This window comes from Eufriesea mexicana, unplaced genomic scaffold (assembly GCF_001483705.2).
Source record: "Eufriesea mexicana isolate 0111107269 unplaced genomic scaffold, ASM148370v2 scaffold2716, whole genome shotgun sequence".
Taxonomy (NCBI): Eukaryota; Metazoa; Arthropoda; class Insecta; order Hymenoptera; family Apidae; genus Eufriesea; species Eufriesea mexicana.
This window is the reverse complement of record NW_016910782.1, coordinates 256,015-270,184: the sequence shown is the minus strand read 5'-3', so window position 1 is coordinate 270,184 and position 14,170 is coordinate 256,015. Positions and strand designations below refer to the sequence as shown.

At 31.2% G+C, this 14,170-nt stretch overlaps 1 protein-coding gene across 6 annotated transcripts in view; it reads left to right on the top strand.

Moving 5' to 3' along the window:
* Nucleotides 1–14,170, top strand: part of LOC108550401 (echinoderm microtubule-associated protein-like 2) — a 122,476-nt gene that overhangs the window by 100,213 nt on the left and 8,093 nt on the right. For all 6 annotated transcript variants that reach the window (XM_017904146.1, XM_017904145.1, XM_017904142.1 and 3 more), the window contains 7 exons: nt 4,640–4,945; nt 6,268–6,340; nt 7,152–7,358; nt 8,933–9,170; nt 11,002–11,159; nt 12,278–12,535; nt 13,434–13,571. In XM_017904146.1, coding sequence (XP_017759635.1) covers nt 4,640–4,945; nt 6,268–6,340; nt 7,152–7,358; nt 8,933–9,170; nt 11,002–11,159; nt 12,278–12,535; nt 13,434–13,571 — 1,378 coding nt within the window. The remainder of the gene's footprint in view (nt 1–4,639; nt 4,946–6,267; nt 6,341–7,151; nt 7,359–8,932; nt 9,171–11,001; nt 11,160–12,277; nt 12,536–13,433; nt 13,572–14,170) is intronic.

Below are 14,170 nucleotides of genomic sequence, written 5' to 3'. Positions count from 1 at the left end.
CGGCCAGTTCATCGTTTAAAACTCGGTAGGTGTAACGTCATCCGTGAGAGTTAAACGAATCGACGAGGTTCGATCGTTTCTTTCTCGACTTTAGAAATCCATTTGATAACAAGTACGTTTGAAGGCTGATCGTTCGGTACGATAAGTTAAGTTACAAGGCTGCGATAGCTGATCGGGAGTAGAGTGATTGTCACGGAACGACTATCGACGCGGAAGTTGATAAATGGCAGATAAAGTCATTACAATAGAAAGTAGTATCGCCAACGGTGAAGTGTCGAGTGAGGGAAAAAATAATTGTTCGCGTTTTCATACTGAGGATTCAGGTCCTTTGGAGTCGGTATCGTAGAGAGTATTCAATTATGAATGTTCGGGGAAATTTATGGACAAATTTTTGTTCGTATACAGAGTTTTAACCCTTTGCACTCGAGAGGCGCCCTTCAGTCGCCATTTGATAAAATTTCGAAGCTCGATATTAATTAATATAGCAAATTTAAAATAATATAACAGTGTGCGAGGTATCGAAATTAAATAATTCTACGTATTACATATTATACGATTTCTTATTTACTCCTCAAAAAATATTATCAGCTTTATAGCAGAAAATTCTTCAACTCGTACCCTTCTTTAGCCAAAAAATCGTCGAGGGCAAAGGGTTAACACCGGTTCTATCGATCTGTAATGTATAGACGATTATATTTCGAATGGTAGAAGGGAAATAAATAAGTGTACATGATTATGTTCCTATCTCGATAGAAGTAATTTTAGTACAAGCATCCGTATATTTTCAGTAATTTCAAAGACAGGAAGTTAGGAACTCTGATATTTCAGTTTAATAGTTGTCAATTATGTATTTTTGATAGTTTTTGATTAAATATGGGAGAATAATATGAGTCATATCTGAATCGTAGAATGTGAATCATATCTGTAATAATGTTTTATATTCGAAAGTTTTCTTTTACTATAGGCAAGTAATAACTCGAAGCTTTCCTGCTATAAAATTGATAAAATTTGTTACTATACTTAATAATATAGATAGATAGAAGTTGATAATATAGAAAGGAATTTTTACTTCAATGTTTGATTTTAATGTTTCGTGTATTGGTATATTATTTTAAAATATCATTGACATTAGTATTAAAACAAATGGCCTCTCATTTGCAAAAGGTTTAACCCATTTATAATTCGTATTTTTACTTTATATCCTTTATTTATCAATTTTATTTGAACATCTGAAAACGTAATTTCGTAATTTGTAATAACAAAATGGAGTTAAAGGAATGTTAAATACGAGTTTCAGGAGAATTGAAAGCTTTTGTGAATGACGTAAGAAGTAGACTATAAGGAATTTAGCTCTGAAAAATGAAAGGCGAATGAAATTTTCTCCTTTACGAATTGTGTGGCTATTATGTATCTGTTCGCTTTAAAAATAATTATCTTACATACCAAATTTTGTCGTAAGAATTACTTCGATGTACAATGACTCGTGTCACTATTGAAACACTTAAGTAAAAGCATTTAAACTTTCGGTTTTATAATAATTATGTTCAATGTTGTAAGAATAAACAAAATATTGCATGACAAATGAAAATATTAGAAAATATTCGAACACGACGTATTTTCGAAATATTAAAAATTGAAAAAATTGTAGGATATATCTCAATTATTATTTAAAAGTTATTGTTATCATTCCAAAGTTTAAAATATAGAATAGAAAAGTAAAAGTATTTCATTTGATGAATTCGTCGAGAATTCATTGGAAAATCGATAATTTTTTTTAATTTAAGTAAGTGTACTGCAGCAGATATAATCATGAGGACGTGTCGAATCAATACCTTAAAAGGGATGGTCAGAGATACTTGATGACCAAGCAAAAAACATTGTGAGAAAAATAAAAACGGATAAAACCAGTATGGTTCAAGAATATCTACTGTATGATCGAATAAAAGTGTTACATTCACGACCATAGTCGCTGCTTTTAAATTACATACAGATAAGTAAATGTATCATATTTATTATAATTTTAATAACAGTCACTATACATATAGGAAAATAATTCTCATTGCGAAATTTAACATGTAGGATTATTATTTTAAAAATGAACAGGTATATAATTAATATTCTGTATTGCGTCTATCAAATATTCTTTTTAAGATTGATATCAAAATTACTATAGATTCATATTTTTCATCGAATACATTATCTAAAGGGCATAGATTTCTGTATTGCATAAAAATATTTTTTTTCCTACTTAGCACAGTTAATCTTGATTACTCTGTAGTAAATAGTAGACTAACAATAAAGTGTTAAACTTAATATGTGAAATAGGTATTTTGAAAAATTATTTATTTATTTTTCTATTTATTCTTCACGAATTGCAATTTCTTAAAGGGAAATATTTAGTACGTTTTAAAAGGAAATATTGTTCACTTTATAATATGGTTTACGTTAGAGTAAAATTGATTGTTAAAGTCACACCAACAATTTATTGCATGGCCATTACAAATTTTAATTTTTACTAATCGAAGATAATAAATGCAGACATGCTTAAATTGCCCTTTTACAATCATAAATGACATGTAATATTTACAATAAAATTAAAGAACAATAAACAATATAATCGGCCCGATATATAAATATTTCGCATAATTATTTATGCAAATAAATATTATCAGTTGAAATAAATGATAAATATTTACCTCAATTGGTAACGTCAGAATGTTCCATCAACCACAACGATTTAGGTTAGGTTCTGAATTAGGTTACTCGCTTTTAATCGGGTTAAGTAATGCAATTTTAGTTTGTATTCTGTATTTTACTCAACAAAGACAACTAATTACATTCTAATTATAATATAAAATAAAGAATACAAAATAAAATTAAATAACTTAAACCAAACTTAACCTAAATTTTTGGTTTACCAATCGAGAAATTTGGTTGATTGATTGAAGATCAAAAACAAAATATTGACAAAGATGTAAAATCGAAATATTTTATTCACATAATACTACTGCAAATATCATCATAATGACGTACAAAACCATCATCGACAAATTACTATACTTTATATCAGATTGGTTAATAAGTAGTGCCGAATTTTTGCAATAGATGGCCTTGTCTTGTTTTTCAATACAAAACAGTGTTTTTAACGCATTAAATATGATAACACGTTAATTAGAATTATACTACTACCTTTATGATGGTAAAAAATTCCAAATTAATGTTCAATGGAACTTTTTTCACAAATCGTCATCGCTAATGACTCGAGAATCGATGCTACATAAAATTATCGACTTTTTTTATTTTAAAGAAAATGGCCACTATTTTATACCAGTAATAAGAATATCGATATTATATTTTGACCAACCTAATACTAACAATAGGATTACCAACTTAAAATGTGTAAATAAATATTATACCTAAATAATTATACATTAATTATACATTATACATACATAAATAATTATACAATAATTATACATTAAATAATACTATCTAATGAAGATGAATGGATACCTACAGGGTGTTCCACAATAACTGTTATTTGATATGACTACTAAACATATGATGGAATAAGTGACTACATTTTTATCATAATTTTTTATGAAATGTCAGTGTAACATTCTACATAAAAAATGATAATAAAAATGTCTTCACATTTTTGTTATATCAAACAACTGTTAGCATGGGACACCTTGTATAATAATATATCAACTAGTCATTTTTATTTATTTGGTAGTTCTAATGTTAAATTACAAGACAAACCAGTCTTCTTAAACTCAAACCTATTGAAAACTAATCTATTTAAAAAGTTATTTTGACACTCTATGAACAGATGTCATAATATGCAAACTATAATATTCAATAATTTGTTACGTACTCTATAGACTGTTATTTCTTTACTTACACTTATTATACTTCGTTTACTCGTCTATGTAAATGAAGTATAATTTTCGTTCATAAAGGGTAAATCCACATCTATATCTTCCGAACTTGAGTTTCAAGTAACCATATCAACTTGCTCACGAAAGTATCTGAAAGCATAGACCACTTAAAAAGGTATCAATGTGTCCCAAACTTTTGACAACTGAAATACGTAATAAGCTGGCCTCGGTCTTCGAAAATAATACTGTACCCAAGTTAAAACACACATAATTCCAAGCAAAACTCTATTCCATTGACATCATTCATCAATTGTTAGCTATTCCAGGTAGTGGTGGGAGTAATGAAATAAGGATGGGGATTTTGAGCATGTATTGGTGGAAATCAAGGGGTCGGTAGACCCCTTTACCAAATTTCATAATATCCATATACAGAGATTCACAAATACCCTATTCTCTGTCAAATAATAACACCTCACTCTGATCCTGACAATATATTCCAGTGACGTATTTCCTAATCTGAACAATCACTTTTTATCCCGAATTTTCCGAGCTCGTAATTATTTCCCAAGATTCGAACCCAGCTCACGCATTTCACTGATCGAGAGTTCGGGACTTCAAATACTCTCCGTGAACTGCAAAGTCCACTTTAAACTCCCGCGTCATCAACATCCGCCATGATCCCTGTACCCAAGCGCGAGAGGTCTCTCGAAGCGCCTGACGAGGAACTCGGATGAAAAGGGATATGTGTGACTCCGCAGCACCAGAGACATGCAGCACAACGAGGAGGAAAACACCGTCCGCATGTACCTGCGGGGACGACCCGTCGTCCTCTACGTTCCGACGCCTTTGATGGAGTCGTACGACCTTCACAAAGTCAGCACTCCGCCCCAGAGCAAACTGAAACTCGACTGGGTGTATGGTTACCGAGGCAGGGACTGTCGAAGCAATCTGCATCTACTGCCGACTGGCGAGATCGTTTATTTCGTCGCTGCTGTGGTCGTCTTGTACAACATGGAGGAGCACAGCCAGAGGCATTACCTGGGTCATACGGACGACATCAAATGGTTGGTTAATTGAATTCATGCGGATCTGCTCCGTCGATCTTAATGATCGTGCGGAACTAATAGCGACTCTGGTCCTTTCTTTTTGGCTACATTTTCGGCTGATGGATTGTTGATTAATTGAATCTGTGTGTGGAACGGGACTGTTTGATCAGAGGAGACAGGACGATGTAGTTGTGATCCGGAGATTAGAGAGGATGAGAACAAGTATTGCTCTGAATTTTGCATAAGGAGAGTTAGGGGTCTATGAGTCTATTTAGGTGTTTGAGGACGATTAGAGAGTGATTCGAGAACTTTTAGGGGTTTCTGAACTCAGTGAAGTGTTTGAAGATAAGAACAAAAATGTTTCTCAGTCTTACATGGAAGGAATTAGGGAACTATGGATTTAGTTGAGTGTTTAGAGACCATTAGGGAGCTTTTTGGAGGGTTTCAACTCGGTAAAATGTCTAAGAATGAGAACAAGTGTTTCTCTGAATTTTGCATAAGGGGAGTTAAGGAACTATGGATATATTTGGGTATTTAGAGACGATTAGGGAGTGATACGAGGACTTTTGAGGTTGTCTGAACTTTGCGAAATATTTGAAGATGAGACCAAGAGTCTCTCTTAGCCTTGCATAGAGGGAGTTAGAAAACTATGAGACTATTTAGGTGATTGAAGACTATTAGAGAGTGATTCGAGAACTTTTAGGGGTTTCTAAACTTATTGTTAGTCAAATGTTTGAAGATGAGAACAAAAATCTCTCTCAGTCTGACATAGAGGGAATTAGGGAACTATGGATTTCGTTGAGTGTTTAGAGACGATTAGGGACCTTTTTGGAGGGTTTTAACTCGGTGCAATGTTTGAGGATGAGAACAAGTATTTCTTTAAATCTTGCATTAGTGGAGTTGGGGAACTATGATTATATTTGGGTGTTTGGAGACGATTAGGAAGTGATACGAGTACTTTTGAGGGTTTCTGAACTTTGTGAAATGTTTGAAGATGAGAACAGGAATCTCTCTCAGTCTTGCATAGAGGGAGTTAGAGAACTACTTACGTATCTATTTGGATGTTTGGCGGCGATTCGAGAGTAATTTGAGAGTTCTTCGTGTGTTTCTGAACTAGATTTAACGTTTGTTAATTGAATTTTGTATAGACAGAGTGAGAAAATGGATTTTTCTGAATCTTACACAGAAGGGGTTGGGGATCTTTGGATCTACAGTGGTTTTATTTGTTGTTATTATACTCTATACTCTTATATTTAATTATTATAATTATACTCTTTACTTTATTTGTTCGAATTTTCATTTCATTAACGTATTTTTATACTATACTCGATATTTTTTAGCATCGCTATTCACCCAAACAAGCTGGTAGTCGCTACTGGTCAAGTGTGTGGAACAGATAGACGAGACGCCATGGTAAGCACTTAATTAGATTAAGATTTACAGTGAATCACGCAAGCATTCGTGCTCCTCCAACTTTCGGTATTATACAATTGCTATTCTCTCATGATATAAATTTTAAAATTTTCTACTTTGATAGTGTATATCATTCCATAATGGACGTATATCATTATCGTGTTAATACTCAGTTATTATACTTAGCACCATTCCAAAGCAGTAATATTTTAACAAGCAATTTGATATCTAAATTATTATAATTATTTTTATACTTTTATTAAAATAATGACATATTTCTAAATTACACTAGTTATATATTATTCTCATATGTTAATTAACATGATATTCAATAATACAATATAACATGACACGATATAAATAATACTATGGTATTCAAAGTCGAAAATTTGTTTATTTATTAAATCCTGATATCGATTAGCTTATGTATTCGATACTGTATAAATTTCGTCTTTAATATAAATCGACTATAATAAAGAATAATTTTTCACTTTCTCCAAAAATTTATTTATTTGATTCCATTCTATTTTCAAAAAATTAGGAATCGAAATTAAAAATTATTGCAAATACAGTAAATTGACATGCACTGTTACATTGATTATGCAAAAGCAGCTATACTTTTCTCTTTCCCATATTTCCAATCTATTTACTATTCACAAGAAAAATACTAATTAATTGTTAGTTAACGTAATCATTCGGCACCGCAGGAAAATTACGTTCCTTTGAAATCGACAGTTAAGGAAGCACGAATACTTCTGCGATTTACTGTGCTCGCTGGAACAGGTGTGTGTAACGTGTAAATTTGTCTCAGCCACACATAAGGATATGGAATTCAGTCAGTTTGACCACCCTTTGTGTAATTGGCAACGGCGAGTTCGATGGCTCGATCTGCTGCCTCTCGTTCTCGAAGACAGACGGTGGGAATTACTTGTGTGCTATCGACGAGACCTCTGATCACAACATCTCGATCTGGGATTGGCAGAAAGGCGAGCGAGGTACTAAGGTGACCGAGACAAAGGTATGTCCTAATTAACGTACTTACTGCCAGTGGCCTTGCAATTAATTGGGTTTACAAAGCTCGATAGTGCTCTCTATAAACGTATCAAAGATTCCATCAACATAGTTATCTGAAAATTCAGATACGCGAATGTAATATAGCACAATGTGTCTCCTTACTACAATGTCCTTATTTTAATTTTTTAATTTAATTTCGAGTAAATTTTTCATTTTAATTGATTAATTTAATTCACTAAATATATTAAAATATTAATACTATAATTTTAATATGATATTATAATATTTTAATTTATTTATTTTAAATTGATATTATGGTATCAATGATTGCTATCAAACTAAGAAAAATTGGTTATTGTGTTAGATATTTCGACTATTAATCAGAAACAAATTATAATTCGAAAATAATTTGAATTTCGAAAACCGATTTAACGACTAAAATTTTATACGATCTATGCTATAATTTTACGATGATATGTAAATAACACGAAACTAATTAATTAATTAATATATCAAAATTACAATTACCCAACGAATATCGTAGTAAAATAATTCTACCTCTTAATTTGCATACGATTTCTTATTCACCGTTTTAGAAATATCGTAAAAAGACTTTATGGCAGAAAGTCTTCGAATTATTATTTTCCTGTAACGAAAAAATCGTCGAGTGCAAAGGGTTAATTGTATTTTTTCACAGCCAACTTCACACTTAAGCTGCATTGTCATTATATATAATACCTTGATAGCTAATATAACAAGACTCGTTTCTGACAAAATTTCTTTGATTTTGCCAGAAAGATGGCAAAAGATATTGGACCAAAATGGCGAATATTTAATTCCATAAAATATTTATACACTACAAAAAAATCCTCTTTTATTTTCACCAAAAAGAACGAAATTACTTTCCGAACAACCCGATATAATAATTGTCTTGCAATGATGTAATTATTATAAATTGTATATTTAGTAATATCGTAAACTCTAGTTACTATAGTTTTATCAGTTTTATGATCTTCATAGCTTCCGTACCATTTCTTGATTTTGCGATAAAATCACGATAATTGTGATGAATTTAATATATTTTCGAAATGAAAGTAATTACAATTTTGCATTTTTCTATAAAGAAATGAAATTCGATTTATGTATATATACAAAGTGTCTCGTAATATATAATACCTATTTTAAAAATTAATCTAACAAATTTTAAAATGAAAAAAAAATTCATACGAGCATGATTCAATTTGACTTTTTCTTTTAAATTCGAATTACTAGTCTTAGCAGAAAGTCTCCGAATTACCATTTTCCTGTAACGAAAAAATCGCCGAGTGCAAAGTGTTCCATTTCCATTTTCCCATTTCCCACTTTCTACCTAAGAATTTCATTTGCCTCGAATTTCAATTGCTGTACCAACCCAACGCGATTCACGGGACACCCTATACACCGGACACGCTGCCATCTCTAGAACGGATCGGGAGAACAAAAAGAGTTTCGGTCGACAAAGATACACACTTCGTCGGTTGATTCGAGTGTGCGAAACCGGAACCGGGCCATTTAATGAATGACGATTGTCAATTGCAGTGCTCCGTCGACACGGTGGTATGCGCCGAGTGGCATCCGCTGGAACGGAACCAGATCGTGTCCTGTGGGAAGGGACACGTGTCCTTTTGGTCCCTCGATAACAGTGGTATGCTGTACAAGCGGATGGGCATTTTCGAGAGCAGGGAAAAACCGAGATATGTCACTTGCGTGGCTTTTAATCAGAGTGGAGACGTTCTTACCGGCGACAGCAATGGCAACATCATCGTTTGGGGCAGAGGTAAAGGCACATTTCTTTTGCTTTTCTCAGGCAAATGGGGTACTATATGCGGAAACGGATTGGTAGTGGTATATATATTCGGTATTGTAATTTATTATTGTAATTCTTTTGCACCAGGTTAAATAATAAACCGTGGGGGTATACTTCCCACCCAAATATGGGTGATGCTCTTCTTGTTCAAGTTAAATAGGATTTTCAGTTGGATTTTTAAAAGGAATTCAATGGAATAAGCACTGAATTATAAATATAGGATATACAACATAAAATATGAAAAATATACACATTATACTATACATTTTATTAATTTATATTTAGGATAAAGTATTACATTATACTATGTCGCATGGTATTCGTTAAAACAGTCTAAACATATTCGACGTGATTTTGGACAATTGGAATAATAGGTCGTAGTTCTTTTTACATATTTCGTAATTGTCTGTCAATATGTTTAGGAGTGGTAAAACTTTGCCAAGTCTGCTACTCTGTTCTATCGTTTGGTTATTTGCAAAATGCAAGTTTGCTGATAGTAATTCAAAACGATTACGGGAAATGGAAAATTGTAAATAGGGTCCGTTGACCATCTAACGAGCGGTGTCTGTACTAGACGCATCGAAATCATCGGTCCGATAACGTTCTAGCGCTCCAACAGTGGGGTTTGGGCCTCGCGAGAAACTTAACCGAATCGCGCTGGGCGACGAACGTGTTAATTTTATACAGACAGAGATCTGCGCGTCTAATAAACAATGACTCTCTTTTTGTAACAAACAGGTTTTATTTAACTAGGATATTACACTAAGTTTCATATAATTCTCTATTCACTACGTCTCTACACATAATCAGCTTTCTAAGTCAACTCAAATCTGCCTACTTCCGAATTCTCGATTCTTCTCAATTCTTTATTATATTCTGACTGCCTCGCGCCCTTTCATCCTTACTTAAAGCCAAATCTATCTCTTTCCATACGCATTTTTTTCCTTCTCAATCATTCGACATACATTTCAACAAAAGGATTTGGCGCTATCGTTTGTCCTTTCGCGTTGGGCCCGATGCCGCCGTTCTCTATCCCTCGCTTTTCAAGTAGCCATTCAAACGTTGCCATGCACTCCCTTAGAAGTAGGACCGCACACTCATTTGCCTCGTTACAAAAAAAAAAAATCGATTTTTTTAACCCGGATTACAATACCTCCTTAAGGTCAGAACAGGCTGCTTGGAAATTAGTGTTCGACAGTATTTCTACTATAGCCTACATGGTTGTTTTCTAAGAGGTTCATCAAAAATTTTCTTCCCATATACCTAGTCAATTTTTCGATGTCTCTCGTTATTCCATTTTTCCAAAATTTTACTTCGATTTCATCTGCGACAGTCATTTGACCGTGGTAGCTTTAGCGTTGATCAGTGATAAAATCAGTGGAAGCCAAGTGAATTCTATTGTAGAGAATAGTAATCAATTTTTTGGGTTACATAGTGCCAGTTATAATTTTCTAATAGAGACTTTTGTAATTTTATATTGGATATTGTTTTATAATAATGTCATAATTTTCTAATCAGGAATAAATTGCTATTTGACTGTATCTAGTGTTGGAACAATATTTTGCAACAATATTGAATACAGGGTGTCCCAAAAAAGGTATACACATTTTATGTAAATATAAATTAATTATATTTGTATTATAATAAATTAATATAAATTAGAAAGAATAAGGTATTAAAGTGTGTATACATTTTTTAGGGACACCCAGTATTTTAGCGTATGTAAAATTTGGTATCAAGAGTTTAGTAGTATGAAGAAAGCACAATATTTTTCAATTGAAATAACGTTCTTTTGTTATAGGAACAAACACAATCTCAAAGATAGTGAGAAACATTCACGAGGGATCTATATTCTCGATTTGTGTCCTGAAGGATGGATTTATTGTCACTGGTGGTGGCAAAGACGGCAAAATATTATACTTCGACGAGTCCCTAAATTTGACAGGAGAAGAAGCACAAGTAAGCTCAAAAAATGCCACATTGAAATACAATAACGTAATCAGTAATAAATAATTATAATTATTATATATAATGATATCTATAAAAATAATATTATATAATATTATTTTAATATATATTATATGTATAATAATAATAATTATCCATAATAATTATTAAAAATTTGTTAATATACTATACTATTACTTCAAAAATTATAAAGATACATTTTTTATAATATATAATGTATATATTTCATATATATTGAACTTCAATTTTTGTCGCTATTTCAAAAATTTTTATTCATTTTTATGACGTTTTCATCTTCACCAGATACGAACAACGATATTATTCGCTAGAAAAGAAATTCGTAAAATTAGTGACGGATTTAAAATACCATTAAACATTTTAATTATTTTAAGTCCATTGACAATATATCTTACATATATTTCTTATATACCTTATACCTTAAAATCTACCTTATTACTAATTTAAATTGTATTATAAATTGTGTTAACGTATTATTTCTGTTTCAAAAAGACCCCTAAAATTTTAATTATTTTAATTCCATTGACAATAAACCTTATATATATTTCTTATATATCTTGTACCTTAAAATCTACCTTATTACTAATTTAAATTGTATTATAAATTGTGTTAACGTATTATTTCTGTTTCAAAAACCCCTAAAATTTTAATTATTTTAATTCCATTAACAATAAACCTTACATATATTTCTTATATATCTTGTACCTTAAAACCTACCCTATTACTAATTTAAATTGTATTATAAATTGTGTTAACGTATAATTTTTGTTTCGATAACACCCCTAAAATTTTAATTATTTTAATTCCATTGACAATATATCTTACATATATTTCTTATATATCTTATACCTTAAAACCTACCCTATTACTAATTTAAATTGTATTATAAATTGTGTTAACGTATTATTTTTGTTTCGATAACACCCCTAAAATTTTAATTATTTTAATTCCATTGACAATATATCTTACATATATTTCTTATATATCTTATACTTTAAAATCTACCTTATTACTAATTTAAATTGTATTATAAATTGTGTCAATGAATTATTTTTGTTTCGATAACATCCCTAACTTAATTCATTCACCAGATCGAGGATCATTTCGGTGGAATCCGAACTCTGGCGGAAGGCAGGGGTTCTCAGGTGCTGATCGGAACGACGAGGAACTGCATCTTGGTCGGCGACGTGGGAATGGGATTCAATCCTGCCATGTTGGGCCACGCCGAGGAGGTTTGGGGCCTGGCTGCTCATCCGACATTGCCGCAGTTCGCGACAGCTGGCCACGACAGGTTGTTACAAATGTGGGATAGTCTCAGTCACACTGTTGTCTGGAGCAAAGACATCGGGGTTAGTGTAAATTGCTGTTTGAATAATGCACCATTGTTCGCTACTGTTGTTACATTCTAACTACTGATTCTATTCAAACAGTGGACAGGTAGCCTTCTGTTTATACACATAGCTACATGTAAGCAGTCGAACATTGTTAGCTACTGGTTTGAACAATCTTTAAGCCTGTTCAAAAATAATTAACTCTATTTAACAGGAACTTTTTTCAATGATTAACAACTTCAACTAACTACTAATTCTTTTCAAACAATAGACAGGTAGTTTTCTGTTTATATACATAGCTACATGTAAACGGTCGAACATTGTTAGCTACTGGTTTGAACAATCTTTAAGCCTGTTCAAAAATTATTAACTATATTTAACAAGAACTTTTTTCAATGATCAATGACCAAGCCAAAAATTTAATTTCAGAGAAGAAAAAAAGAAAAACTTTGTAAATTAGAAATCCTATTTCCTTTATTATTTTTACTATTAAAGATGAGTTAAAATACCATATTACACGTTATTAACATCTTCTTGATGGAGGGTTAATACACAGGGTTAACTATACATTGCTACATTTTATTATACTTGATTATGATTGAATATAGTAATTATTCAATTACAATTAATATATAGCAATATTACTTATAATATTATTATAAATATATATACGAACCACTCTGGGAATATAGTTAATTTTAATTATTATTGTGTAATTTTAATTTATGGAGCATTGTAATATAATATAATATGTAATTATTTGTAAAGTCTAGAGAATTTAATGATAAACAATAGTACAAAATAGCATTATTTCGTGATTATTGCATAAATGGAAATAAATCAACACAGTTAAACTGTGAGAAACAATGTGTAGATGTAATTCTATGGCAATTATATGGAGTTTTCATTCATTTAGGAACAAGCACAGAGCATAGGGTTCTCACCAGATGGTAATGTCATGGTGGTCGGCTGCACTTCCGGAAAATGGTTAGCAATCGACAGTGAAACACGGGAATTGTACACTCATCACAGTGATGGATCGGAGCCTATCCAGGTAAAATGATCATTTAAAAAATTAATATAATCTTATATTCTATAAAACTATAGAATTAAGAATATCTATAAAATTAAAAGAACAAAAATCAAGAATATAGATTTAATAAAGAATAAATATAAAGAATAATAATAAAGAATAAATATAAAGAATATCTATAAAATTAACATAATCTATATTCTATTCTATAATTAATATAATCTTATATATTTTGCTTAAAATATACGGTATACAATTTCACTTGCCCATCAGACTTTTATATAGAAAATATGAAAAATATAATAAAGAATAAATTTAAAGAATATCTATAAAATTAACATAATCTATATTCTATTCTATAATTAATATCATCTTATATCTTTCGCTTAAAATATACAGTATACAATTTCACTTATAGCAATTCACGAAGAGAGTCATCATCTTGCAATGTCATTAATTCTAATAACGACAAAGTGATCAAATTCTTGTATATCTTTCTCAATGTTGACGTTAAAATTGATTTTTCGTCTCCAAAAAGCTCTTTCAATTATTTACAAGCATGTATTTTATATTATATTAAAATAGATAGATATTTATTTTCTTACTGCATACAGTTTAAG